This window comes from Canis lupus, chromosome 16 (assembly GCF_048164855.1).
Source record: "Canis lupus baileyi chromosome 16, mCanLup2.hap1, whole genome shotgun sequence".
Classification (NCBI taxonomy): domain Eukaryota; kingdom Metazoa; phylum Chordata; class Mammalia; order Carnivora; family Canidae; genus Canis; species Canis lupus.
In genome coordinates, this window is record NC_132853.1 from 11,167,680 (window position 1) to 11,193,470 (window position 25,791).

Below are 25,791 nucleotides of genomic sequence, written 5' to 3' on the forward strand. Positions count from 1 at the left end.
GGGAGGGGACCAGGGGCGCCCCGGGGAGGGGACCAGGAACACCCCAGGGAGGGGACTAGGGGCGCCCCCGGGAGAGGACCAGGAGTGCCCTGGGGAGGGGACAAGGAGCTCTCTGGGAAGGGGACCCAGGGCTCCTCAGGGAGAAGACCAGGGGCACCCCAGGGAGGGGACCAGGAGCACCCCGGGAAGAGGACCAGGGGCTCCCTGGGAGGGGACCAGGAGTGCCCCAGGGAGGGGACCAGGAAGGAAAGAGGCTAGAAGCTAAGGCTTATGTACACCGGGACTTTACTCCAAAGTTGTTGCCTCAAAGAAAAGAAGCAGGGTCTCCTTGAGTCAACAACTCTGGCCTCAGGGAAAAAAAAAAATCAGAGACAAGTGTTGATCACATGGCACATCAGCTGTTGGACCCCGTCCATGTGCTCTCAACATGTGCGCTCCCATCCCGGCCTCCCTTCAGGGCGTTCAGACCACAGCTGCCATCGCAGCCCCTACTGAAAGGAGCAGGCCCCTCCCTTTGGTTTTCTCTGCCCTGGGGCCCCGGGAGGCCTGCACCCTCCCGTCCTCCCCAGCCCCAGCCAGCACCTTCCTCCCTGGCCCATGGGGACGCTCGCGGCGAAGCTGCTCCTGCCCACCCTCAGCAGCCTGGCCTTCCTCCCCACCGTCAGCATCGCCGCCAAGCGGCGGTTCCACATGGAGGCCATGGTCTACCTCTTCACCATGTTCTTCGTGGCAGTAAGTCTGGGGCCCGGGGGAGGACCCACACGGGGCATGCTCCCCAAAGGCGGAAGAGACACCACGTTCCTATATTGGTGAGGAAGAAAAATGATTTGGAGGCGAAAGCAAGAGCCCAGAGACTGGGAGAGAGGGTGGGGGGACCTCCTCATCCTCTCTGGAACTCAGTTTCCCCATTTGTGCCAGGAAGTCACTCCAGGATCGGTATACACGAGACCAAGCCCACAAGGGGCCAGAGTCAGTCTGGGACAAGCCCTTCCAGCTTCCAGGGCCCCCCCTCTCTTGCCGTCTGCAGACCCCAGGCCACCCGTGCCGCCCACCGCCTGCACCCCGTCCCAGCCACAAGCACAGGGCGGCTGAGCAGGGAGGACAGGGCCAAGCCAGGCCCCAGAGGGGGTTAGTGGGGTTTAGGGAATGCGTAGGGCCTGGGTGAGTCTGATTCCAGAATTCCGGAGCTGGCCCCAGTTCAGGAGGGCCTGCTCATGTCTGCTTGTCTCTCTCTGAGTCCTTCTTCCTCCGTTTATATGCCTGGATGACTGTCTCCCTCCCTCTCCCCCTCCCTGGGGGTCTCTCTCCCCCTGTGTTTTCCTCTACTGGTTTTCTCCGCATCTGCCTTTTTTTGTCTTTCACTCTGTCTGTGTCTAGGTCTTTCTTGGTCTCTGGAGCTCTGTCTCCATAGAACGTGCCCTTGTCCCAACCCTGCTGGTCTTTCCCTGTCTGGCTTGGTTCCCCTGGCCCCCCATATGTCTGTGGCTGTATCTCCCATCCCTAAGCTTCTGTTTGTCTGTCTGCCCACCCTCCTATGGACCTCTCTCTCTAATCGACCATTGCTCTACCTTCCTAATTGATGACCTATCCTTCCACCCATCACCCATCTGTGTCTCAGAGCCGACCAGCATCCCTCTGAGTCCCCCACCCTCACGGCTGGACTCGCTCCCTCGCTCCCATCAGACTCATCCCTCTCCGAGCCCAGCTCCCCTTGAGAAGCAAGGACCAGGGGTGCAAGTGTTCCCCCAGACCCCTCCTGACAGCAGAGTCAGACATGTGAAAAATTGCATGCCTCCTGCTGCCGGCTGGCCTGGCTCCCCAGCGGCAGGGCCTCTGCGGGTGAGCATCAGGGTCCTTGAGGCAGCTCCGGGTACTGAGGTCTGTGAGCACACACCTGTCATGCCAATGTCCTAGCTAGCCGCACCCATGCTTACCTGCAACAGGAGAAGCTGCATGTGCACGTGGGCTGGCGTTCCCATAGGCAGCGAGGGGACCTGCGGCTGGGGGCTGCCCAGGGCTTCAGCCTCCACACATGGGCACAGGATGGACCTTAGCTGCAGTGGGGCTGGCCACAAGCCAGCACCCGGGCTGTGGGGTGTGCCGGGTGCTCTGCATACACTGTCTCATGTAGTCTTCTCAGCTCCTCATGAGCCTGGGATTATGACAGGCCCATTTGACAGATGAAGAAACCGAGTCCCACAGAAGGCGAATCACATGGTCCATACGGGATGTGCCCTGGCTCTCGGCTCATTGAAGGCATCTTGTCTGATGCCGTTTCATTAGTTCCAGAAGGGAGCCCTGTCTGGGTGAGTTCCAGGAAGCCAGTTTGAGAGATGAGAAGCCCAGGCACAGAGCAGACTGGGGACCCCTCTTTGGGTACAGAGGGCTTGGGGCTGGGAGGAGGAGCCGGGCCCAGACACTGCCAGGCCACCCGTCCCTGCTGGCTCCCAGCTGCCTCCAGCCTGACCTCAGAGGCTCACCCCGTCCCACCCTAGCCTGCCCGGAGTGGCAGAGGCAGCTGCCTCCTAGGACAAATGTCCTCCGACCTCAAAGCCACACTCAGCCGCTTTCCCCCCAAGCCCCAGGCAACACCATGGCAGCCTCTGCCGCCCACGTGGCTTCTTCTGTGTTCTGGTCACAACCCTCCCATGACAATCACCGTGTCTGTGCCGAACATGGTGCCATGTGCTTTGTCATGTGGAGTCCCCTGGCCCACCCCACAGCATCCTGTCTGACGGAGGGGAGGCCCCAGGCAGTCAGCTGCTTGCTGGAGCTCACAAAGCCAGGATCCATTAGGTGGGCTCCTGGAGGCTGCGCGGTCTCTCAGCAGCCCCCGGCAGCCCTCCAGCCCTGCCCGCACCCTTGGGAGGGTCAAGTCACCCCTGCACAGGAGAGGAGGCAGGCCTCACAGACACAGTGGCTGGGCACCGACCACCCCTCTGCCCAGCCTCCCTGGCAGGCAGCGCTGCCCTGAATGTCTGCTTCCCCACCTGTTCAGCCGAGATGAGCCAAGGTGGGAGCAGCCCCTCCTGGGTCAGCTGTCCTCCAAAGGCAAACCCTGCCTCCCTGAGCCGGCATTCACACGGCCAGGTGGAGACTGGATGCTCCTGTTCTTAACGGGCCCAGGGGGGACACTCCCAAGGCTCTCAGAGTGACTAAGTCTGAGATTATACTTGGTGATCCGTGCTACACAGGAGAGATGCAGGTGCAAATGCAGCAGATGCTGGGGCCAGGAGGTGGGGCCAGGGCCAGGTGGGGTTCTGGAAGTAGCAGGACAAGATCCATGTCACTCACAGGGCTTGCCTGCCAGAACCGTGTGGAGCAAGTGTCCTTCTCCCCACTGTATCCCACAGAGCCTTGAGCACCTTGATCAGGCCCCACCTGAAGCTCTTGTTTCCCCAGCTAAACAGACCTGTCCACAGCCTAGTTGCTCTCCTCTATCCTCTTTGCCTGTGTCACTTCAAATGGTGTGCCCTCCAGAGTTCAACACAGTTCTCTAGGTGGGTCTGATCCAGGACAGAGAGAACCAGGACACTCACCTCTCTTGTTCTGCACACTATACCTCTATTCATGCCTCCTAGGTACACCCAAACTGTGGGTCACCTGTAATTGTAACCAGTAGGAGCTCTAAATCCACCCCTACTTGCTTGACTCGCCGGGTGCTCCAGGGCTCCTGCTCCCTCTGTAACACCCCTGGTCCTCCAGACCAGGGCTGCTCTCCTGTTTGCCTCCTCCCACCTGCTGAGCTAGGCTCACCCAGAGTCAATTGTGAAGGTTCCCAAGCTCGTGCATCACCTGTGGAACTTGTCAAAATGATCATGCTCCGTAATTAAATTATTACTTGAGATGATAAAACGTGTGCATGCAAGGAGAGAGCTGCTGTTTTCTGGGAGGGAATTGGCTGGCCACTTGGCGAATACTCCTCAGGGGGCGTTTCGCTTTAAAAATCGTGAGTAGATCAGATGCCAGGGAGAAACTTTTTTTTTTTTTTTTGAGATTTTATTAATTTATTCATGAGAGACACAGAGAGAGGCAGAGACACAGGCAGAGGGAGAATCAGGCTCCCCAAAGGGAGCCCGAAGCAGGACTTGATCCCAGGACCTGGGCCTGAGGCAGAGGCAGAGGCTCAACTGCTGAGCCCCCCAGGCTTCCCATCAGCCTGAGAAACTCTTAAAAATGCAAATCCCTGACTGCACCCCAGACCTGCTGAGTTAGCAAGTCAGGGCCGGCTCAGCAACCCGAGTCTTCACACGCCCCCTGCCCTGCCCCAGCCCCTGCCCGGGGTTTGGTGCCCACTGAGGTCTGAGGACTTCTGCGGGGAGGAGGGGGTACCCTAGTCACCACAGGGGCCAGCAGTCGGGGGAAAAAAAAGGCCCCCGCAGGCCCCTGAAGAGCCGACTGGCATCCTAAAGATAGGCCGTGGCGCCACTCACACCAGCGAGCATTGAAGGGATGCACACGCACCTGTTGTTGGCAAACCCAGGTGTTGACAGCACGTGCAGGGCTCCCCACCTCAACAGGTTTCACCTGAGTAATGCCTGGCCTCTGCCTGGTCGCATCAGAGAACATTAGAGGGCATCCCAGTGCCTCCACCCACCCCGTACCTCATGTGGATTGTTTCCTCTAATTCCCCACAAGATCACAGGAGGGGAGCAGTGGGCAGCGCATCCGTCCTTCAGGTGGGGAAACTGAGGCATGAAGTGACCCTGCTCGAGCCTCGCAGCTGGTGGGCAGCCAGGGCTGGCCAGGACTGTGGCTGGGGTGCTGAGGGCTGGGGTGCTGGGGTGCCAGCCCATGACTGGGGTGCCATCCCCTACATCCCCTGAGGCCGTGGGTTTGTCTGGCAGCTCCACCACGCGTGCAACGGGCCCGGGCTATCGGTGCTCTGCTTCATGCGCCACGACGTCCTGGAGTACTTCAGCGTCTATGGGACGGCACTGAGCATGTGGGTCTCGCTGATGGGTGAGTGGCTGCGCCCCGGGCCTCCATTTCCCCACCATCCACCTGCCGGCTCCCTAAAACAGCCCTGTCCCCCCGACTTCACCCCCCATCCCCCATCTGGAGCACCTCCCCCATCTCCTGGGCTTCGAGGGCCCAGGAGGGCTTCGAGGGACGGAAAGGAACGCCCAGTCCCTAAGTGCCCTGATCCCCATCCTCACAACCCTCTCTGCGTTCACCTTCATGAAGGCTCATTTGGACACACACATGGTGGAGCCACACGGAGGAAGCAGCGGAAGGGCTCCCCTCTGTCCCGTCTCCCAGGAGACCACTGCTCACCTGTCAGGGTTTGCCCCTGAGACGTTTCTAGAGGCTCATACATGCATTCATGCACCTCACTGTCAGCTTGGGTGATTACGAGGATGGAATCGCTCAGAAGCACATTGTTTCTGCAACTTTTTTCTCCCTCAGCGCTATCTCGCGGCGATGCCAGGGCACCTGGTCCCCATGGCACGGGGCTCCCTGCTATTCGCCCAGGCCCTGGGAAGGACCCAGATCGTTCCTGTCTCGTACCTGGCTGTTTTCAGCCCAGGGGTCTCTGTCTTGGGCGCAGGGATCCCTCAAGGCAGGTGCACGTTGACCCACTCATGAAAGCAGCTTCCCACAAATGCAGCCTGGGCCACTCTGTCCATGTCTGTCCCTTAAAGCCAGCCGGAACTCAGACCTCGGGGGACCGGGCTGGGCCATGGGGTTTTGTCGCAGGCTGGGGGCGCCCCGCACTGGGGCCCTTAAGGGATGCCTCTGGGGGAGCAGTAGCTGGAGGGGCAGAGAGGCCACTCACCACTCCCGGTTCCTCTCCCCCTACCCCCACTCCCACCCCAGCACTGGCTGACTTCGACGAACCCAAGAGGTCGACTTTTGTGATGTTTGGCGTCCTGACCATCGCCGTGCGGATCTACCATGACCGCTGGGGCTACGGGGTGTACTCGGGCCCCATTGGCACGGCTGTCCTCATCATCGCCACAAAGTGGGTGCGTACCATGTGGGCCTCAGTGGACGGGGGCAGCTGTACCCTGTGACCCCTCCACCTCCAGGACTCCTTTTACTTCCCATCTCAGGGCTGCAGCTAAAACAGAGACAATGAGCATCAGCCCCCCCACCCCCCTACATGGTCCGTATCATCCTTACTCACTAGCTCTGGACCTAACTCAAGTGACTCTACTTCTCTGCCTCTAGTTTCCATATCTGAAAAGTGGCTGTTACAGGAACAGTCCAATCCCTACCTCATAGGATTCGTTCAAAGATTGAGTTAATGCATCTAAAAGTACTAGTATAGAACTTTCTAGCTTCTAATGTGCTCAGTGCCTAGGAGCTATTACTACTAGTGGTATTATTTTTCGCAGAGAATGACTGCTTCAGAGATGCAAAAGCAATTGGAAATGGCCTGGGTTAATCTGGGAAGACTTCAAGGAGGCCGTGAGCCTTGAGTTTGTTTGGTTCTGGTGAGGAGGGAGGCTGTGGTGTGCGGTGGGCAGGACGATGGAACTGCCCCAAAGCACTGAGGCAGCCTGGGCCAAAGTTTGCAACGCTGGCGTCTCTTCCCTGGGCCCCCTGGGGCCTGGCACACACTAGACCCTAATGCGATCTCCAGGCCTCCCTGCATCCTCTCCTGTATCAAGGCCCTCCCTGGCTGTGGGGCCTGAAAGCCACTTACACTCCCCCAGCTGACGAGAGATGCCAGAGCAGGGTGGACCCAGGGCCACTCCCTTCCCCAGAAGGGAAGCCGCAGAGCCTTGCAAGGACCAGACCAGAGGCCTGGGCTGTGGGCAGGCCTGAGGCGGGGCCCATTGTCCAGCCCTGCAGCAGCCTGGGCCCCGAGGGTGACATCCCTCTGCCACATTTTCGTCCCTCTGGAGCCCCACCTGGAATCTCGAGGTGTCCCAACTCCAAGCTCTGGCAGCAGGTTTAGTCTGGTGTGGTCTGACCCTGCCCAAGCCACACACCCCTCAAGGACCCAAAATTAAGGCCAAGATGTAGGGCCTCAGGGGATGGGGACGCAGCCAGGCCACCTGGGGGAGCAGGAAGGCAGTTCTCTGGGAAGAGGAGCCAGGCTGGGCCAGTAGGACAGAACATGCCCATCACCCCATTGCATGGCTGCAGGAGGGAAAGGAAAGCCCTGTTCCTCCTACAGCCGGGGAGTGAAGGATCTGTGTCGCCATTCCGTTGGTGAAGGAAGGAGGGCTCAAGAGGTCACAATCAACGAGAGGTCACACAGCACCGGGCAAGGCCAGGCCTTGACTTCTCTCAAGAAAAGGGAAGGAGAGTAGCCTCTTCCTCACTCCAACTTGGGGACGCAGGGCTGGCCCGGGCTGACCCAAGAGGCCCCTTGGAGCTGCCTGTGAGAGCTGAGGAGGCATGTGGGGTCTGCTGTGTCCGGCCCCAGAGAAGGACCAGTTAATGAACACGCTGGAATGCATAAACACAGAGCCCTGGGCTTCGATAATGCGCTAACCCCCCCCACCCCCCCCCACCCCCGGCAGGAAGTAGGGTGGGCTCTTGGTCTGTGCTGGAGGGTCCATTCCTCCCACAGATCCTGGCAGGTCTGAATTGGAGTTGGATGGTGATTAGCCCAAAGGGGTGACACTTACAGGTGTCCCTGGGAAGCGCCACAGCCCCCGGGCTGTGGATCCAGCCGCAGGAACCAGGAGGTCTGCCTGGCTCCCTGCATCTGGGGCTCAAATGGTGTTTTTCAGACCATTTAACATGGAGTTTATTTTGGATTTCCAAGGGCAGTTGTTTCCTGGAATGAGGGTGGTTTTCTTCTCCCGGAGGCTCGTCCCTTCTTGAGCCAGAGGTGGGGAGCAGTAGCCTCAGGGAGAGGAAGCAGAGAGAGGTGGGTGTGGGGGCTGCAGGGCATGACCCCGGGCCCCCGGGGTCCCCCTAGCTGCACCCATGTGCTGACAGTGCCCGAGCAGGTACTGATGTCTTATCGGCAACAACAAATTCCAGAAAACTAGACACCAGACTCCGGTGGCCGAGCCCCGACCCAGCACGAGGCTATACACCGTCTCTGTGTGCTCCAGCTGGTGGGTTTCTGCAGCCGGGGTGGGGGTCAGTGCCCCAGCCCATGGGGGCCTCAGGGCACATGGTGCACACAGCTGTTCTGTCGCTGCCATCCTAAATGTCCTGTGCCCCCAAAACACCTTGGCCCCAGGGCTTTGGGGATCCAGGAGGTGAACCTACATTTATGCACGTTTTCTGTGTATGTGGAGCCATTTTTAAATTTTTTTTTAAGATTTATTTACTTATTTTAGAGATAGTGAGCCAGCGAGTGGGGGAGGGGCAAGGGGAAGAGAATGTTTATGCAGACTCCCCCCTGAGTGCTTGACCCCATGATCCGTGAGTTCAGGACCTAAGCCAAACCCAGAGTCAGAGGCTCAACTGGCTGTGCCCTCAGAGACCCCTGAGCCCATCTTTTTACTCATCCACGCCTGCTCGAGCCTTCCACTAACATGGGTACCTGAGCAAGCAAAGGTTCACGAGCTGCTCAGGTTGTCTCATAAGTGCTAGGATAGGTCATTATCTAGCAGCAGCTGAAGGTTCTCGTGGACCAACCCATGGGTAGCCCAGTGGACCCTGTGGTGGGCTGTGTCTGATCCCCTGGGCGTCCCTGCTGGTGGGCAGAGGTGCAGGTGCAAGGGCAGTCTTGTTCTGTCCCAAAGAGGCAGGCAGGGGTGGGGGGTCCTCATGAGGCAAACTGGCCCAGGGGTGTCCTGCTCAGGCATCCAGGCTGGGGCTCCCTTGGGTCCTACAGCAGCGGGACCGGGCGTGTGGGCATCTCCCTGAGCCCCACCTCCTGCCCGAGGACAGCGAGGTATGCATGCATGCCCAGGGCCAGCTCCCCAGCCAACTCTGCACAGAGTGCCCACTGTGTGACCTCTCTGCATGACCACTCTCCCCGCAGCTGCAGCAGATGAAGGAGAAGAAGAGTCTGTACCCGGACAAGAGTGTCTACACCCAGCAGATAGGCCCTGGCCTCTGTTTTGGGGCACTGGCCCTTATGCTGCGCTTCTTTTTTGAGGTATGGGGCCCTGGGCCTCCTTAGGGGGTGGCCTCAGCAGGATTACATCCCACCTCCTCTGTCGCTCCCTGTGGGTGCAGAGGTGCCTCCCTCCCACCACAGTATCGTCCATCACAGGAACAGGGCTATCACTGTCTGCGTGTATCTAGGATGAGGTGCACAGCCCATGTGGGGCCTGGGGCTGGAGTCTGTACCTGCAGGTGGTGGGGGAGAGGAGTGGGGAGGGGTGGGGAGGAGGGAGGAAGGGGAGGGGTAGGGAGGAGAGAGGGCAGAAGGAGGGAAGAAGGGGAGAGGAGGGAGAGGGAGGGAAGAGGAGGGAGGGGAAGAGGAGGGAGGGGAAGAAGGGAGAAGGGAGGAAGGAGGAGGAGGAGGGAGAGGGAGGAAGGGGGAGAAGGGAGGCAAGGAGGAGCCCCAGCCTCGCTGCCAACAGCGAATGCCAATGCTACAACATTCCACCTTGTACCCTCTGTGCTCCCGGGCTCTGATGTCAGGGAGGACGGCCCGTGGGCTGCACGCTGAGCAGAGGCCCCTTGGAGGAGGGCTTGTGGCCAGATTCCTGAGGGGGGGTGACCGGCAGGTGCCCTGGCATGCCAGGCGTGCCAGCAGAGGCACAGAGCGAGGGGGGGTGTCCTGGGGCCGCAGACTGATCCCCCTTCCCCGCCCCTGCAGGACTGGGATTACACCTATGTCCACAGCTTCTACCACTGTGCCCTGGCCATGTCCTTCGTCCTCCTGCTCCCCAAGGTCAACAAGAAGGCTGGAAGCGCGGGGCCCCCTGCCAAGCTAGACTGCTCTACCCTTTGCTGTGCTTGCATCTGACCTTGCAAGGCCCCCTGGCCCTTGCCCGCCGTGAGCCCCCCACCCGCCCCCATCTCAGGCCCCCAGAGAGAGGCCTCCTGCCCTTCCTGACCCCGGAGTACCCAGGGGCGTCGTCTCCCCTCTGAGCCTGACGGGTCCCTGGGGATTTGGGGAGCACCCTGCCCACTCCCTAGGGTTCCCCCGAGTGCCAAACACCATGCTGGAAAAAGGCGCACTCCCTCCCCCGGCCCCCTCCACCAGTCCTGCCCAATGGGTGTCTGCAGAAGCCCAGAGCCAGCACGTGTCCCCATATCGGCCCTTCCCTCCGCACCCAAAAGTGTGGGCCAAGCCCCAGCCAGAGGGGTTCTGCCCACGCCCTCCTCACAACATCTGTTTTCTCTTGGAAATTGGCATCGCTGCTTCTGTCCCATGCCTCAGGCTCTGTGCAAACCCATCAGGAAGCCGCGGTCTGCGGGGCAGCTCTGTCCCTGGCCCAGGCCTGCGTGGCCACCCCTCCAGCCGGGTCCTCAATACCTGACCCCACTGTGTGCCCTGTCTTCTCATCCCCTGCTCTAATTCTTAAAACAAGTCCATGGCAAAGTGTGATCCTTGCATCCTATAGACAGGAGCCCGAGGCCCCAAGCAGGTGAGCACCAGGCTAGGCCCCAGCCTACATCTGCTGGTCCAGGAGCTGCCGCATGGCCGGTCCCCTGAATGCGCCGAGCACACAGCACTCTCTCCTGGGAAGGGGGTCCCTGAGCAGAGGCCAGTGGGCCCTCCCGGGCCGGGCACATGGGGCAAGACTGCCGCAGGGCGTGGGGAGGTCAGCGAGCTCTGGCACAGAGCCTGTCCGCACTGGGCCCCAGGGGTGGCGGGAGCAGGCCTCCCAGACATCACCTCACAAACCTGAGCCTCCCCAGCAGCCTGGCCCACCCCGCCTTCCCGAATGATGTGGGCACATGTGTCAGGCAGGAAGTTACCTACACCTGTCTGGGGCCTGTTTGTGTTTCCAGGCGGTGCACGCCCACTCCCACAGCCCATTGGGAGGGCAGCTGGCTGTTTGTCCTAAAGTCACCTCTTGCTCACCTTGGGGGGCCAGGAGAGATCCGGGGACAAGGTCTGTCAGCCTTCCTGACCATCCGGAGGTCCCCAGCCTGGGGGCCTGGACCCCCACAGCCTCCACCTGGCTCAGCCTCTTTCTCTCCTGATAGCCCAGGGACGCCAGAACAGCCACTCGGTTCTCCCCACTGCCCCTCAGAGTCCCGACCAGGCAGGCCCAGGGAGCAGGGGTGCATTATCACTCTTCTTCCCAGATGAGCACAGGTTCAGGGCCAGCCACCCCAGACGGACGGGGCCCTGCCCTTCCCTGCCGCAGCAAGGGGCAGATGTGCTTCCAGTGGCTTCTTGTCTGGTCGGGGGGAGGAGGATGTGCACGCAGGCACACCTGCACCACGCACCGTACACATGTGCACACCACAGGAACATGCTCACCCCGCAAAGAGGCAGGACACCCTGGAAACAGCATCTTTTCATCCAGCCTGTCTCCCACGTCTGCAGAGGAGACAGAGCGGGAAGGAAAGAGGAGGCTCTGGGGGCCATGCCAGGGGCCTGAGGGCCTCACTCTGGGGAAAAGGCATCCACAAAGTGGCCAGCCTCTGCCCTTCCTTCCCCAGCCTCCCCACCCCATCACCCCTCCCCTCCCCCTGGCCCCCCATGCCCCGCAAGCACACCCCAGCTCCCAGCTCTGCAGCAGCACATGGAAAGTTGGATGCAGTGGGATGCTCCCGAGCAGGGAGAAGGTGAGGGGCCTGCCAAGCGCATAAGGGCCGCACTAACAGGCTACTCACTGTGGCTGCGCTGATTTATGAGGCTGTCTGGGAGCCCAGCCAAGTCTGTAAGTCATGGACAATTAGGAGGCGCGCTCCAGCCATCAGCCCCGTCTGCCGCGCGGGCTCACGGCCCGCTGTGCCACTCCAAGCAGGGTCAGCACCGTGGAGACCCCACTGTGCAGACGAGAACACCGAGGGCCAGGATGCGGGTGGCTGGGCCTGGTCCCTTGGACACCAGGCGCTGGGCAGTGGCTGTCCCCAGCGTCTTACTTCTCCTCCTAGTGCCATCTTCCTCTGGTTCACAGGCCCACTTTGACATCGTGGGGGCTCAGGCCAAGGGCTGGGGTGAGGGGGATGCGCCGGGGTCTTCCTGCCCTAGAATCTGAAAGTCACGGCTCCTGGGGCCAGGAAGAACCTCCAGGGCCCTCTCCGACCCCCGTGGGCTCTGGACAGGACTTACCTCACCCCTGATGACGACTAGGGAACCGGGGCCCTGAGCTGCCCTCCAGCGCGGGCCAAATGCCAAGCCCCAGAGGTCACCCACAGGCCCAGAGCAGCCAGTGGGCAGAACTTGCTTTCCTGACAGAGAGATGCTTGGGGCCACCCTGCTCTCCAGCCGCACATACTCTAGAGCATCTGAAATGTGGCTTGTGCTACAGAGGTGCTAAATATCAGTTTGTTTTAATTAATTTACGTTTACATGTGTAAGGTTGCAGATAAAATACAGGGCATGTGGTTACACATGAATTTCAGATAAAAAATAATGATTTTGCCTGCCCAGCTCTCACACATTTGGGACCTGTTTATGTGAGACATACTTACACTAAAACAGTATTGACTGTTCACCCGAAATTTGTATTTGAAATGGTGCCCTGGATTTTATGGGGCAACCCTCTCCCTGTGGCTATGGCTAGCGTCTATGGCTTGGGACAGCACATCCACCAGAAACGAAAGGAACCAGGCAGCTCCCTGATATGCGGGTTTGGGCGTCCTGAGTGACATCAAGTGACACCGGCAGAGGGGCTGCAGTGCACAAGACACATAAGCAGGATGTTGTCCCTCCCACTGGGTCGCCCCAGGACCTGGGGGCTGGGCTGGGCACAGGCCTCCCTGGACCCTGCAGAGCAAGAAGCAGACGCAGCTGATGCCCCTGCTGGAGCATTTGTGTGCCCCGGGCCCAGGCATCATCCACCTCCCATTGATACACATGCATATGCACATGTGCGCACACACACGTGTGCCCCGGGCCCAGGCACCCACCATCTGCCATGTACACACATACACGTGCACACACACACATGTGCCCCAGGCCCAGGCACCCACCACCTCCCATGCACACACATGCATGTGCACACACACACGTGTACCCCAGGCCAGGCACCCCCATCTCCCATGCACACACATGTGTACCCCAGGCCCAGGCACCTGCCATTTTCCATGCACACACATACACACACGTGTACCTCAGGTGCAGGCGACCCGCCGTCTCCCATGCACACACATGCACGTGCATACACACACACGTGTACCCCAGGCCAGGCACCCCTGTCTCCCATGCACACACATGCACACACATGTACCCCAGGCCCAGGTACCTGCCATCTTCCACGCATACACATATACATACACGTGTACCTCAGGACCAGGAGACCCACCCTCTCCCATACACACATATGCACACACACATGCACACACACATGTGTACCCCGGGCCCAGGCACCCACCGTCTCCCATGCACATACATACACGTGCACACACACACACACATACATGTACCCCAGGCCCAGGCACTCGCCGTCTCCCATGCACACACATGCACGTGCAAGTGCACACACACATACACCACGCATGCAGGGCTCAGATGGAGCTGGAGTGCACACCTCCTCCGTGGCCAGCAGAGAAGTATTACGAACACTTAGGACAACACATGTGTGTTGTAGGGGCCCATCTGCCTCCCGGGCTGGGGCTGGGGTGAGGGCTGCCGCCGCCTGTTTGCTCAGAAGGAGGTGCTTCATCTGAGGCCAGCCTGTGCGCTTTGGCCTTTGTCTGCTACTGACATTTCCCGTCTCTGTTACTCTCTTCTTCAGTGAGACCATCTGAAACCCAAAACTTTTATTGCCCCTTTTAAAAAGGCTTTACAGCTCCCCATCTACCTCAGCGGGGCTGTGATTGTAGTTAGGGAAAGCCAGCACCGGCAGGAATCCGCCCCAGGCTAGGCCACAGGGGCTTGGCCCAGACCCGTAAGAAAGCAACCCAGAGCTTCAGGGAGGAGGGAGCTGCAGGGAGGAGCGCCAGGTATGTGGGCGAGACCACTTGTGCTTGTGCAGAGGCAGCAGGAATGCCGGGTGTCACGGCCTCCCGGGAGAGGGTCAGCTGGTCACCAAAGCACGCTGCTCAGCGGCCCTGCAGGGCACACGCCTCAGGGACCCCTCCCGGCTCAGCGCCCTGGGGCCCCCTTTGTCCCATCTCCACACCAGGCTTCCTCACCTTTGGGAACAGAGGCCTCACCTACTGCTCCACTCAGGCCCGATGGGGTAAACTGAGTCAGAGTCTGGCCAGACTGGTCTCGGGAAAGTAAAACAGGCTGAGAGAGGAAGCAGGAGGCTGGGCTGGGAGGTCAGGTATAGAAGTGAGGGAACAGGCACGGGCTCCAGCTCTCCCTCTGTGACTGCAGGCAGGCCCCCAGCTCCCTCCTGGCTCCCTGGGCCCCCGCGTCCCCCTCTGTACTAGCGCCCACTTCGCACGGGTGTTGCCAAGATTAAATGAGGTCACTGAATACAAAACACTTAGCATGGCATTGTTTCAATGGCATTTTAAGAAATGGCATCATTATTTTTGTTACCCGTGGTCATGGGCAAGCAGGGGAGTAGGGGGGAACAAGTATAGGGGTCCTGACCGTCAGGGAACATTCACCAAATGCCCTCATTTGCTGAGGAAACAAAACACTTCAAACCAATTGTGGATTGTGGATTGAGAATTATGGATCAAGGAAGTAAGCAAGGATCCTGCCTGGCTAGGGCACCTGGGTGGCTCAGTGGTTGAGTGTCTGCCTTCAGTTCGGGTCATGATACTGGGGTCCTGGGATTGAGTCCCTCATCAGGCTCCCTGCATGGAGCCTGCTTCTCCCTCTGCCTGTGTCTCTGCCTCTCTCTGTGTCTCTCATGAATAAATAAATAATATCTTTTAAAAAAATAATTAAAAAGGAAGGCTACCTGGAAGAGGCAAGTTTGAGACTGAAACTGGAAAAGCAAAGTGGACTGAGCCATGTGAGCCTGCGGACGCCCAGCCCCGGAGCCTCGCCTGTGACGGCTGCACTGAGCCACGGTTCTGAGCTGATGGCCTTCCGTGCCCTGAACCTCCCCAACCTCCTGCCTCCTCCCTGTCAAAACCTCAAGAGAACCAAGGAACCACTGTCCTGTCTTCTGTCCCAGGCTTGTGATCCAGGCCCAGAGGGAGCTGGATGGGCTGGGCCTGGCATGCTCAGGGCCCAAAGGTGGAGGGGGCAGGAGGCCACACAGGGCTCCCCACCTGGCCTCTCTTGGGGCAGGGGGGCGGCCTTGCAGTCGCCTGAGCATGTGAACAGGACCTCAGAGCCAGCGTGTGCTGGGTACAGCCTTGTGGATAAGGGGCCATGGGGTATCCATGCCCTGGCGTTCTTGTCAGCAGCTCTTCCCTAGGGTCTCTATCTCCCCAATATCTGCCCTGGACTCCCCTGAACATCCCCTTTCCTGGGGGGGTCACCCATCCCAAGTGGCTTGCCCAACCTCGGGGCTTTGCAGGGAGCCAGCCAGCCCCATAAGCTAGCGGGGACAGAGCTGAGTGAGGGCATGGGGGTTAGGGAAGGCTCTGCAGAACAGCTGTCGCTGGCCACCTGGAGGACCCAGGAGCAGCCGTCCAAGGAGAGGGTGAAGGTCGAGCAGGGTCCGTCTGTGGCCCAGGAGTGGGGGAGGGGGCAGGTCAGGGGGGGTTCCAGGGGCCAAGGCTGCGAGGGAGGATGTAGGCGACTCTCCGCACACTTAACAAATATTTCCCAACAAACGAATGGGCGGGTTTCTCCATGTCTTGGCAAGGACAGAGTCCTGGCTCCTTGAAGGGACCGCACTTGATAAACAGCTAGTGCGTAACCTCAGAAGCCTTGGCCTTGACCCCTTGCTGACCTGCACACCAGGAGCAGGATGGAGAGGCCAAGTGTTGGAAAGGAAACGGCTCTGGGCTGCCCACTCCCCAGAGCTGTGTGACCCGGGGCTCCCTTCCTCCCCCAACGCCTCTAGAAGTCAAGATGCTTGCTTATCCTGCTGGGGCCGCCTGGCAGGGCAGTGGGTGGGCTGGCACCTTTCCCACGCCCCACCCCACTGCTGCCCAAACACGTCCTGGCTCAGGAGGGCTGGCAGGGGCACATGGAACTCTCTGTCTGACCAGCACAGCTGCCATCTCGGCTGGGGTGAGCAGGAACGCAAGCTCCACATCACCCACCAGGTGCTCAGCAGGTGCCCTCCAGGGAGCCAAGGGCCGGGAACACTGAGATGATCCCCTCCCAGGAGGCAGCCAGTCGATGGCTGGGACCACCCCGCGTTCAGAGCCGGCTGGGCAGGCCGGGCCGTCCCGCCTGAAGGCTGCAGGGAAGGAAGAGGCCAACAAGCGCCTGGAACTGCGTGTCCAGCCCAATTGCCCCTCTCTCCCTTCCGAGAAGCTGGGCCTCTCGTGCCTTCACTGGGTTTTGTTTTCCTAACAGCTCGGCTAACGGGAGACCGCTGGCTGTGGGCCCCAGCCAGAGCCAGGCTATCGGGTAGCTGTGGCCACATCTGGAAGATGTTTGGCAGAGCCCCGGGCCCCCTGCCCCGCAGTAGCGGGCCTCAGAGCAGCAGCTGATAAGCGCCTGCTGCCGGCTCCAGCTTGGGCTCCGGGAAGCTGCCGGCCTCGGCCCAACAGCCCTGACTCCCAGGGCCGGGCCGGGAGGGGCTGAGGGATGGGGGTGATCCATTCTGGCCGGGGGCCTCCAGCCCGTTCCAGAATTCACCGAGTGGCAGAACCCATGATGTCAACACAGAAGACCATTCAGAGGCCAGCTGCTGGTCCTTCCTGCAAATGCTGGCTCCTGTGCACCAGGCCCCACGGCGCCCAGGTCTTCCAAACCGTGGCATCAGCCCCATTACAGGCAGGAAGGGGCTCTCACACCTGTGATCACTGCCCCATCCTAATGCAGCTTGGCCATCTGGGCTGTCCTCATGGCGCAGCTTGGAAAACTGAGGATCAGGGTACAGTGAAGCGTCAGGGTGCCTGAGATCTCACACCGACAGTGCCGGGACCTGACCCTGCTTGGGGTGGGCTTCCTAGTCCTGTCCACTGTCCCTTGTCAGGGTCCCCCTAGTCCTGCTGTGTGTGATGGCACAATGCCATCTTCTCTGTGGACCATCCAAGCCACCAGGCATGCTGCATCCCTCTGGGACCATGCAGGGAACCTGGCGTCTCCCTCACTGCATAGGAATTCTGGGTGGACCCCACCGAGCCTGGGGCATGGCCGACCGTGCAGGCAGCACCAGCCCATAAACCAGTGCAGGAGTCAGCAAAGGAGCACAACAGGCAGGAGGCAGAGGGAGTGAAAGGCCAGACACCAGCCTGCGCTGCACCTTCCAGACACTTCCTTACTCTGTTCTGTGTGTGCTCACTCGGACCTCTCCGCAGTCGCCCTCTGAGGCAGGCGCTATGGCTGCCCTTGTTCTGACTTCATTATGATGTTTTCTTTCTATTTTTCTTTTTAAAGATTTTATTTGGGATCCCTGGGTGGCACAGCGGTTTGGAGCCTGCCTTTGGTCCAGGGTGCGATCCTAGGGACCCGGGATTGAATCCCACGCCGGGCTCCCGGTGCTTGGAGCCTGCTTCTCCCTCTGCCTATGTCTCTGCCTCTCTCTCTCTCTGTGACTATCATAAAAAATTTTTAAAAATATATTTTATTTATTTCTTCATGAGAGTGAAGAATTTTTTACTATCATAAAAAATTTAAAAAAAAATATTTTATTTATTTCTTCATGAGAGTCACAGAGAGAGAGAGGCAGAGACACAGGCAGAGGGAGAAGTAGGCTCCATGTGGGGAGTCCGCTGTGGGACCCAATCCCAGGACCCTGGGATCACGCCCTAAGCCGAAGGCAGATGCTCAACTTCTGAGCCATCCAGTCTTTCCATGATGTCTTCTTTCTTAATTTGCAGTTGGTGCGGGTGGTTTCAAGCAATAGCCGATTTCTCATGGGTACCGAGATCAGTCTATGAAACACCTATGTATAAAAATGGGCTCAGACACACTTTATGCCCCAGAGTGGGGTCAATTTTCCTAAACGTCCCCATGGGAGCCTGCACAGTGTGTTTGCTCCTCACATTCTGTAGGAATCCATCAGATCGAGCGAGCTCATGAGTCGCTTCAGTCTCCTGTATCCCTACTAAGTGGTTGCTCTTAGTCACAGAGACAGAGGTAATGAAACCTCCCCTTTGAAGCAAAGGACCCCAGCAAAAACAGATGTCTGCACGCCAACTGGACGAACCCCAACCCTTCCCTCACACCGCACCCCCAAATTAACTCCTAAACCCAGAGAGCTTCCAGCAGGAAACATAAAGAGAAAATCCTTGTGACCTTCCATGAGGCAAAGATTCTTAGCGGGAAGAGCAAAAGGGCAACCCGTCAGAGAAGATCATTAATAAACAGGATTTTAGCAACATTTAAAATGTTGGTTCTTCAGAAGCCACCATTAAGAAAATTAAAAAGGAAAGAAGCAAGCTGGGAGGAAATACTTATAAAACATACATACGTGTATGTGATAAAGGACTGGTATGAGGGACATATAAGTAAACTCTCAAAACTCAGTGATGATATACACAATTCAAGAAAAAAATTGGCAAAAGATTTCAGCAGACACTACACCAAAGGCTTATGAATGACTAAGGAGCACATGAGAAGACCTCAACAGGAGCCACCGGGGAGATGAAAATCAAAGCTCACCAGGATGCTACTTGGCACCCACTGGGATGATCATACACAAAAAGACAAAATCTTGGGCCGCCCGGGTGGCTCAGTCAGTTAGGCGTCTGACTCTTGATTTCGGCTCAGGTGGTGATCTCAGGGTCACAAGATCGAGTCCCATGCTGGGCTTCATGCTGGGTGTGGAGCCTGCTTAGGACTTTCTCTCTACCTCTGCCCCTCCTGCAATAATAATAATAATAATAATAATAATAATAATAATAATAAATGTTCATTTTGTCTTTTATGTTATGTTAAATATTATGGTATTTATCAGAAAAATATCATATTTCTAACATCCAATTTTTTTTTTTTTCTGATCCGATCCTACCGTCTGTTGTTTCTGTCAGCTTTTGTTCATGGTGCCTTGTTTCCTTGTGTACCTAGTGGATTTTTACTCTGGACTACTCATTTGCAGTAGAACTTTCTGGAAGTTTTTCCGAGGCCTGAGATACAAGTTTGGGGGTAATTGAGGGACTGTGACTTCAGGTCGCACATGCACATGAAGGCCCACTCGTGATTATGAATCCCTAGAGAATCCTTCCCCCTCTCAGCACCAGGGCTCGAGCTCGCACTGTTGATGCCATACCTGGAGTCCGGGTGGATTTTCTAGTTTACCTTGGCAGTGAAGTGGGGCCATTGAGGATGCTGTGTGTGTGGAGGTAGATTTCTGTGGCACCCCCAAAGTGGCGTGGCTCAGTGCTTTGTCCCCTGTCCCTAACCCCCAAAGGGAGCCAAAAAATGATGCTCCAATTTACCAACAGGAACAGAAACTTTCAACTCCCCAGACAGACTGGTCTTAGGCCATCGGAACTGGTAAACACCAGGAACCAATGTCAAACCCAACCTGACCTTGGGCAACGACTTGCTTCAGGCAGCCAATCAGCAGCAGCCACACTCAGGGGACTACACTTCCTCCACTCAAGAGCACCCAGCCCCCAAACTGTCCCCCTACCCCAGGGCCTGAGGTCAAACTTCACAGAACTCTGTGGTCACAATTATCATTCCCCCTGGCTTTTTTTTTTTTTTTTTTTTTTAAGATTTATTCATTTATTTTGGAGAGAGAGAGAGAAAGCACAGGGGGAGTGACAGAGAGAGAGGGAGAGAGAGAGAGAAAATCTGAAGCAGACGCCCCACTGAATGTGGAGCCCAACAGGGGGCTCAATCTCATGACCCTGTGATCATGACCTGAGCTGAAACCAAGAGTTTGACGCTCAACCAACGGAGCCACCTGGGCGCCCCAACATATAACCCAGGCTTAGCAAACAATAAATCCAGCCTTTAGTTCCAGATGCAGCATGGTGGCCTCAGCTCCCCACATCTCAAAGTGAAACCAGTTTTCGTGTGCCACGCTCCTCTCTGGGCCCCCTCCTGTCCCACCCTGGCCCAAGGACTCCGCACCTCCTATCCAACTGCAGACACCACTCGAGACGGATGTCTTTTCTTCTACCCTGAATTTGCAGCTGCTTTTCCTATTGATAAGACCAGGAATCTCTCACCCTTGTTTTACAGATAAGGAAACCGAGGCACAGGGACATTACCTCGCTCAACGGCCAGTAAGTCACTTGACTCAAACCTCAGAACCTAGACCACCTGCCTCTGGGGTCTGTGCACTCAAAGTCTGCCATTCTCAACAAACAAGTCAGCGATTGGTGAATTCATTCATTCATCAAATATCTATTGAGCATCTTCTATGTGTCAGGCAGAGCTGAGGCCCTGCAAATACAGCAGTGAATGAGCCCAGTGCCACCACTGCCCACAGGAGCCCACCATGCTCTGGTGGGAGTGGGCATAGGTGTGACAGAGGACACCTGTGGCCCCCCATTGGCAGGGGCCAGCAGCAGCAGGCAGAGGCTCTGCGTCTCCAGAGGGACCTGTGCCCGCCCTGGCCAGTCAGGCCGGACCTCAAGGCTGGGACCCCTCTGCCCCCGCCAGTGCCCATGCCTCTGGGAGGCAGCTGTGAGTCAGGAGCGAGCCCACTACCCACCCGCCCTGGGAACCCCAAGGCACAGAGGAGCCTTGTGACTTGCCCGAGGTCCGTGGCCCAGCCCAGGGTTTGAAGGCCAGCCCACAGTCTCCCCTCCTGGTGCTAAAGGCCCCAACAAGGACTTGGGTGAGAGCATCTGGGAGCAACTCCTATGGATTTAGGCAGGTCAAAGATCACAGCAGTGGGTGGGTTTTCTCTGTAGGGGACCCTGGTGGCCTGGACGAGGTGGGTTATGAGCTCTTCCACTGGAAGACAGCACCTCCCCTAATTTTACAAGGCCAAGCAGAGGGCATCCCCTGGACTGGGCTGTGGACAAAACTTCTTAGCCCCACAATGCACCTGGGAGGCCTCAGGATGTCATCTCTGCAAGCCAAGCAGGTCTTGGCCTCTGTCCTGTTACCTCAAGGGTCATAGGTCCCCGAAAAGGGCCCCGACACCTGCGTCCCTTGGTCAGCAGAGCTGCTGGGGAGGGGGTGGGCTCACTGGACAGTGTCATTTGGGAAACAGCTGGGCACAGCTGTGTCCTGAGGACACTGCCCCAGCCTCGCCTGGAACGCAGGGTCAGACGCCATTCCCAGCACAGGCCCTGCTCCAGGAGACCAGTCCAGGCCAGGGGACGGCGTGTCCTGGGGCCTGGCTGGCCCCTCGTCCAGCCTGACAAAGCAGTACCCCCCGCCCCCCACTCCTGGCTCCCGCCCCGTGGAGGGGAAGATATCTCTAGCCCAAACCAGAGGAATGTGTGAGCTTCTTCTCTGGAGGCCTTCCCAAGCTGGGTGCCTTCTGCGGGGTAGGGCCATGTGCTGGCGTCCCAGAGGAAGGCTTCTGGAAGCCTGCACGGAGGTTCTCACCAGCTACACAGGAGCCACCACGGAGCCCGGAGGACTTGGGGACGCATGGCCCTGGCATCATGCATGCCGACCACTGTGCACGGAGACCTCTCTGGGTCAAACTGCAGCCCTCCTAGCTCTGCTGCCTGGGGACAGGCTGGGGCCCAGTCACCGTCCACCCTCAGCTGCAAAGCCTCCTGTGGCATCAGGCTGCCGGCCTGTCAAGCCGCCACCCTCACCCCCAGCACATACTTCATGGCTCCGTGTGCGTGTGTGGATGGGGACAGGCTGTTTACCACACCTGCAGCACCCTTGGGTTCACCTCTGCCCCCTGCCTGTTAAAATCATGCTCACCCTCCAAGACACCGCTGGCCCTTCCACGGGCCCCACCCGCTCTTCCCACGAACCCCTTCCTCCGTTCATCGCTCCACTGGGAGGTGTCTCACAGCCATGCATGTGTATCCCCAACGGACAGAGCCCCCACTACGCCCTGCCCCACTGATTCAGTTTCCCTCCGCATCCCCAGCCCCGCGGCCAGCCGCCATTCCATCAGAGTGTGACTGAGGCGGAACTTTCCAGTGTCATAGGAATTTTTATTTACCACACAGGTGACAAGCCTAGTTTGTTAAAAAAAAAAAAAAAAAAATTTAACTTTGTCACAAATGACTCTGGTCATTCACATGTACTGTAGAAAAATTCAAACATGCAGATGAATAAAAAGACCCTTTAAACCACCCGAAATCCAAGACACTTTCCTCTGCAGACACCAACATGGGGTTGTGGCTCCCCGTTTGGGCTCCCTGTGTGAAGTTTTGTCATCCTCCGGGTGCCCCGCACGGTGCTGCTACCGTCCCATCACCGTCCAGCCGAGGGAAGGGAAGGGCAGGGAGGTGGACACCACGACCACGGTCAGGGTGAGCTGGAAAGTGACAGGTCAGGCCCTAGACCGGCACCGCAACCTCCCTGTGTGCACCAGCCTCCGTCTCTCAACCGGAATGGTCAGTCCAGCATCCTCGTCCCACCGTGCCATCTCTCTCAAACACCAGGGCCTGGGGTTCTCTCCAGAACCCGTCACATCCCAGACCGGCAGGCCAGCCCCAGCTGAGATAGGGTGGACAGGAGCTCCAGGTTGGGGGGGCCCCCGTTGGGCAGGATCCCACACCCAGTCTGTGGCCGGGCCCCAGGAGCCCTTCCCAGAGGCCAGGATGCGGCTCCATCCAGCAGGCTAGGCTGAGCCAGGGATCCAAACTCCCACCCGAGGGAAGGCTGAGTGGGCTGCAGCTCAGCTTCCCGGAGGCAGGGGGGCCTGTGCCAGGTCCTCAAGCCTGCAGTTCAGGCTGGCCAACACGGGGTAGGAGCGTCAGGAGGCCCCTAACAGTGAGGGTGCTGCCCCTGACCTTCCACAGAAGCAGCAGGGCAGCTCTAAGCAGGTGACACCCCCTCCTGCCCTCCCTGTGGACGGTGTGAACAAGCATGGAAGGAGGGGCGAAGGAAGCGGGATCCTCCCGGGATGCTCAGCTCCCACGCTCCTGCAGGCTGCGTGCATGGGGGCGTGCCCTCTGTGCCTCCAAGGGGCTCCTCGGCCATAACCTGGAGCCGCCAGAGCCAGGTGTGGGGCTGGCTGTCCCCCCCGCCCCAAGCCCCAGGTTTCAAGTGCACATACAAGAGCATCTCCGGACTGAAGACCACCTGCCTGGCCTTTCTGGGGGCCAGACCCCATGCTCAGAGCTCTGGACTCGGATGCATTAGGTCTGAGCTTTGAAACGAAGGAGGGAAAACAGCCATGGCTGGAGTGGGCAGTCTGGGGAGGGGGCCTGCTTCTCAGAAACGGAGGCCCAACAGGCACTCAATGCTTATTCTCACTAACGAGTCTGTGAGAGGCAAAACGTTGAGGCAAGAGAGGGTGTCCCCGCCCTGGAGGGTACCCTGCACAACCTGGGTGCAGATGGCAGCTGGAGGGGCCTTGGGAGTCCTAGGCTGACCCACAGGTACAGCAAGGAAACTGGCAGCCACAGGGAGCCCTGCTGGGGTCCCCCACTGTGGGGTTGCACACCAGCCCCTGTGCCTCGGAGTGTTGCACTTGGCAAGGCCATCCAACAGGCAACACAGAGGGGCACGAAATCTGTCGTCCCTGCAGAAATCCCGGCAAAGGGGGACATGGCTCAGGGTGCAGAGAGAGCCAGGCAGCTGTCCTCAACGTGAGGCATTCGCTCATGGCCCTGAAGAGCGTCGAATCTGCAGGCTGGGACTGGCCACAGAACGGTCTTTGAGAACTCCCCCCACACCCACCCCGTAACTGCAGCTGCTGGAGCCTTCCAGCTCTGGCCCATTGAATGCAGGAGGGCCGTCCTCCTCCAGAGCCAGTCACCAGACCACCTACACGGGGCAGGAGCCACACTCAGGCCAGAAGGCACCTTGCTGCTACATTCTTCTGTCCACACCCTATGTTCAGATGGGTCCCCACTCACATGAGACTCCAGGAGACACTAGCCAGGACCCCGGGGGCTACAACAGAGAAAAGGCAGGCAGCAGTAGTGCACCTGCCACCACCCCTGGTGGCCACGGGGAGGCCCCGGCCAGCGCTGAGGGCTCTGTGTCCCAACCCCAGGGGGGCAGGATCCTTGCACCCTCCAGCCTGCTCTCACCTCCAGCCCCACAGTCCTCCCTTGCGTCCACACCCACCAGCCAGCCCCTCTACAGGCAACAGGGGCCTGGTGTCCACCCTCCAGGCCTGCAAAAGCAAATCCCACACCTTACTGGCAAGAGGGAGCCAGGCCTCCAAAGAGCCGCTTGCTTGGGCAGCTGATCTGTGGTTCCCACAAAGGGCAGCCCGTGAGACCCCAGGTCTTCACCGGCCTCCCAGGTCCCATAGTTGCTGGGGGCCGAGCCCCTCCTACAGGCATTCTACCTACCTCTGAGATGAAGACGGGGTGTGGTGAGGGCAAGCACCCCATCAGCACCTTCCCCTGGAATTGCAGCCATAGTTGCAAACACATGTGGTGTCCAGGGCGACAGGACCGGCTGGAAGCCAGACCCAAGCCGTGTAGCCACAGGAACAAAAGCTACACCCTCGGGCACGCACACGGCATCTATGGGTGTCACCACACACGCAGGCCAGGCCTGAGCATCCAAAGCTAGACGCCCCCCCCAACCTTCAAAGCCTGACGGCTCTCCCTTGATGCCCCACTCAGCCTCATGCTCCAGCCGCGCACCTGCCGGTTAGGGCCTCATCCAGACCCAGCACCAAGCTGCTTCTCACCCTGGGGCCTTCGGAGCCACCTTACCCTTCCCAACGGCTGCACCTCTGGGCTGGCCCCCCACGTTCCTCTGCACTGAGCTTACTGAGCTTGGCTTCACCCCATGGCCAGGACCCGAGCCCTCCCCTGCGTGCCCCACAGCCCATGGGCATATCCCTCCCGCCCCTGCCTGCTGAGCAGTTCTGCTGCTCTGGGCTCCCCCAGGGGACCAGGAGCTCCCAAGGCGGGGAGGCAGGCCCCGATCCCACCGCCTGGTAGGAACAAGTGACCGCGTGTGCTTGGGAAGCACAAGAAGTAGGAGTGAGTGCCTAGGAGTGAGAGCACCGTAACAAAGACCATGGGGACCAAGCCAGCCTGTCCAACAGGAAGTAGGGTCACTCTGTAAAAGCGGCTCCGTCTCCTGCGAAGTCACTGCGTGACACGTTCACACACACTGGTGTTCCAGAAAGCATCAACAAGCGACAGCTGTAAGTAAACAGCCTCACTCGCCCCAGCCCGCCCCCAGCTCACCAGGCCCCCAAGAGGTCTACCCTGGGCCGGGCGGTGCAAGGGACTGGCCACGGCTCGGCTCCCAAGCCCCCAACCCCAACCCCCGCAGTGCCCTTGGGTCTCCCAGTGGAACATTTTTTACATATTCTAAACCGTCAGCAAAACGAGATTCAAAATTCAGTCATTACTTTTGGCAGAGAGTCCACAGGCCAGAGATAAGCCGAAGGGATACAGGAGACGGCCGGGACAGAGCCAGACTGTCGCTGACACACTGCAAGACAGGAAGAGTCCGGCTGTGCAAAAAAACGTAACATCATACTTGAGCAAGCAAAGCAGATGTTGTGCTACTTAGTGGCCCACAGTTGGCCGGCTGGGTCCCCGAGTAGGTGCTGGCTGAGGCCTGCTGGGTGGCACTCGGATCCCCAGCAGGGGAGGGGGCGTGGATCCCAGGGTGTCTGGCCGGGGTGGGGGACCTGGGTCTGACCCTTCCTGGCCCTAGACGAGGACGGAACTCACTTCACCTGCTCAGATCAGTTTCCGTGTCCCTGGGTCCATCCCTCTACGTCCATCCGCCTGGGT

At 58.8% G+C, this 25,791-nt stretch overlaps 1 protein-coding gene across 1 annotated transcript; it reads left to right on the top strand.

Moving 5' to 3' along the window:
- The first annotated feature begins 446 nt into the window (after positions 1–446).
- On the top strand, positions 447–10,405 carry MYMK (myomaker, myoblast fusion factor). The gene is made up of 5 exons (XM_072782163.1): positions 447–732; positions 4,848–4,962; positions 5,821–5,969; positions 8,903–9,019; positions 9,689–10,405. The coding sequence occupies exons 1-5, from the start codon at positions 598–600 to the stop codon at positions 9,836–9,838; spliced, it is 666 nt and encodes a 221-aa protein (XP_072638264.1). The 5' UTR covers positions 447–597; the 3' UTR covers positions 9,839–10,405.
- The last annotated feature ends 15,386 nt before the right edge of the window (positions 10,406–25,791 follow it).

Excerpts from the sequence above, each read along its gene's own strand:
- MYMK (XM_072782163.1), top strand. The coding sequence starts at position 598 with ATGGGGACGCTCGCGGCGAAGCTGCTCCTGCCCACCCTCAGCAGCCTG. Across the intron at positions 733-4,847 it reads TCACCATGTTCTTCGTGGCA|CTCCACCACGCGTGCAACGG; the intron begins GTAAGTCTGGGG and ends TTTGTCTGGCAG. Across the intron at positions 4,963-5,820 it reads CATGTGGGTCTCGCTGATGG|CACTGGCTGACTTCGACGAA; the intron begins GTGAGTGGCTGC and ends CTCCCACCCCAG.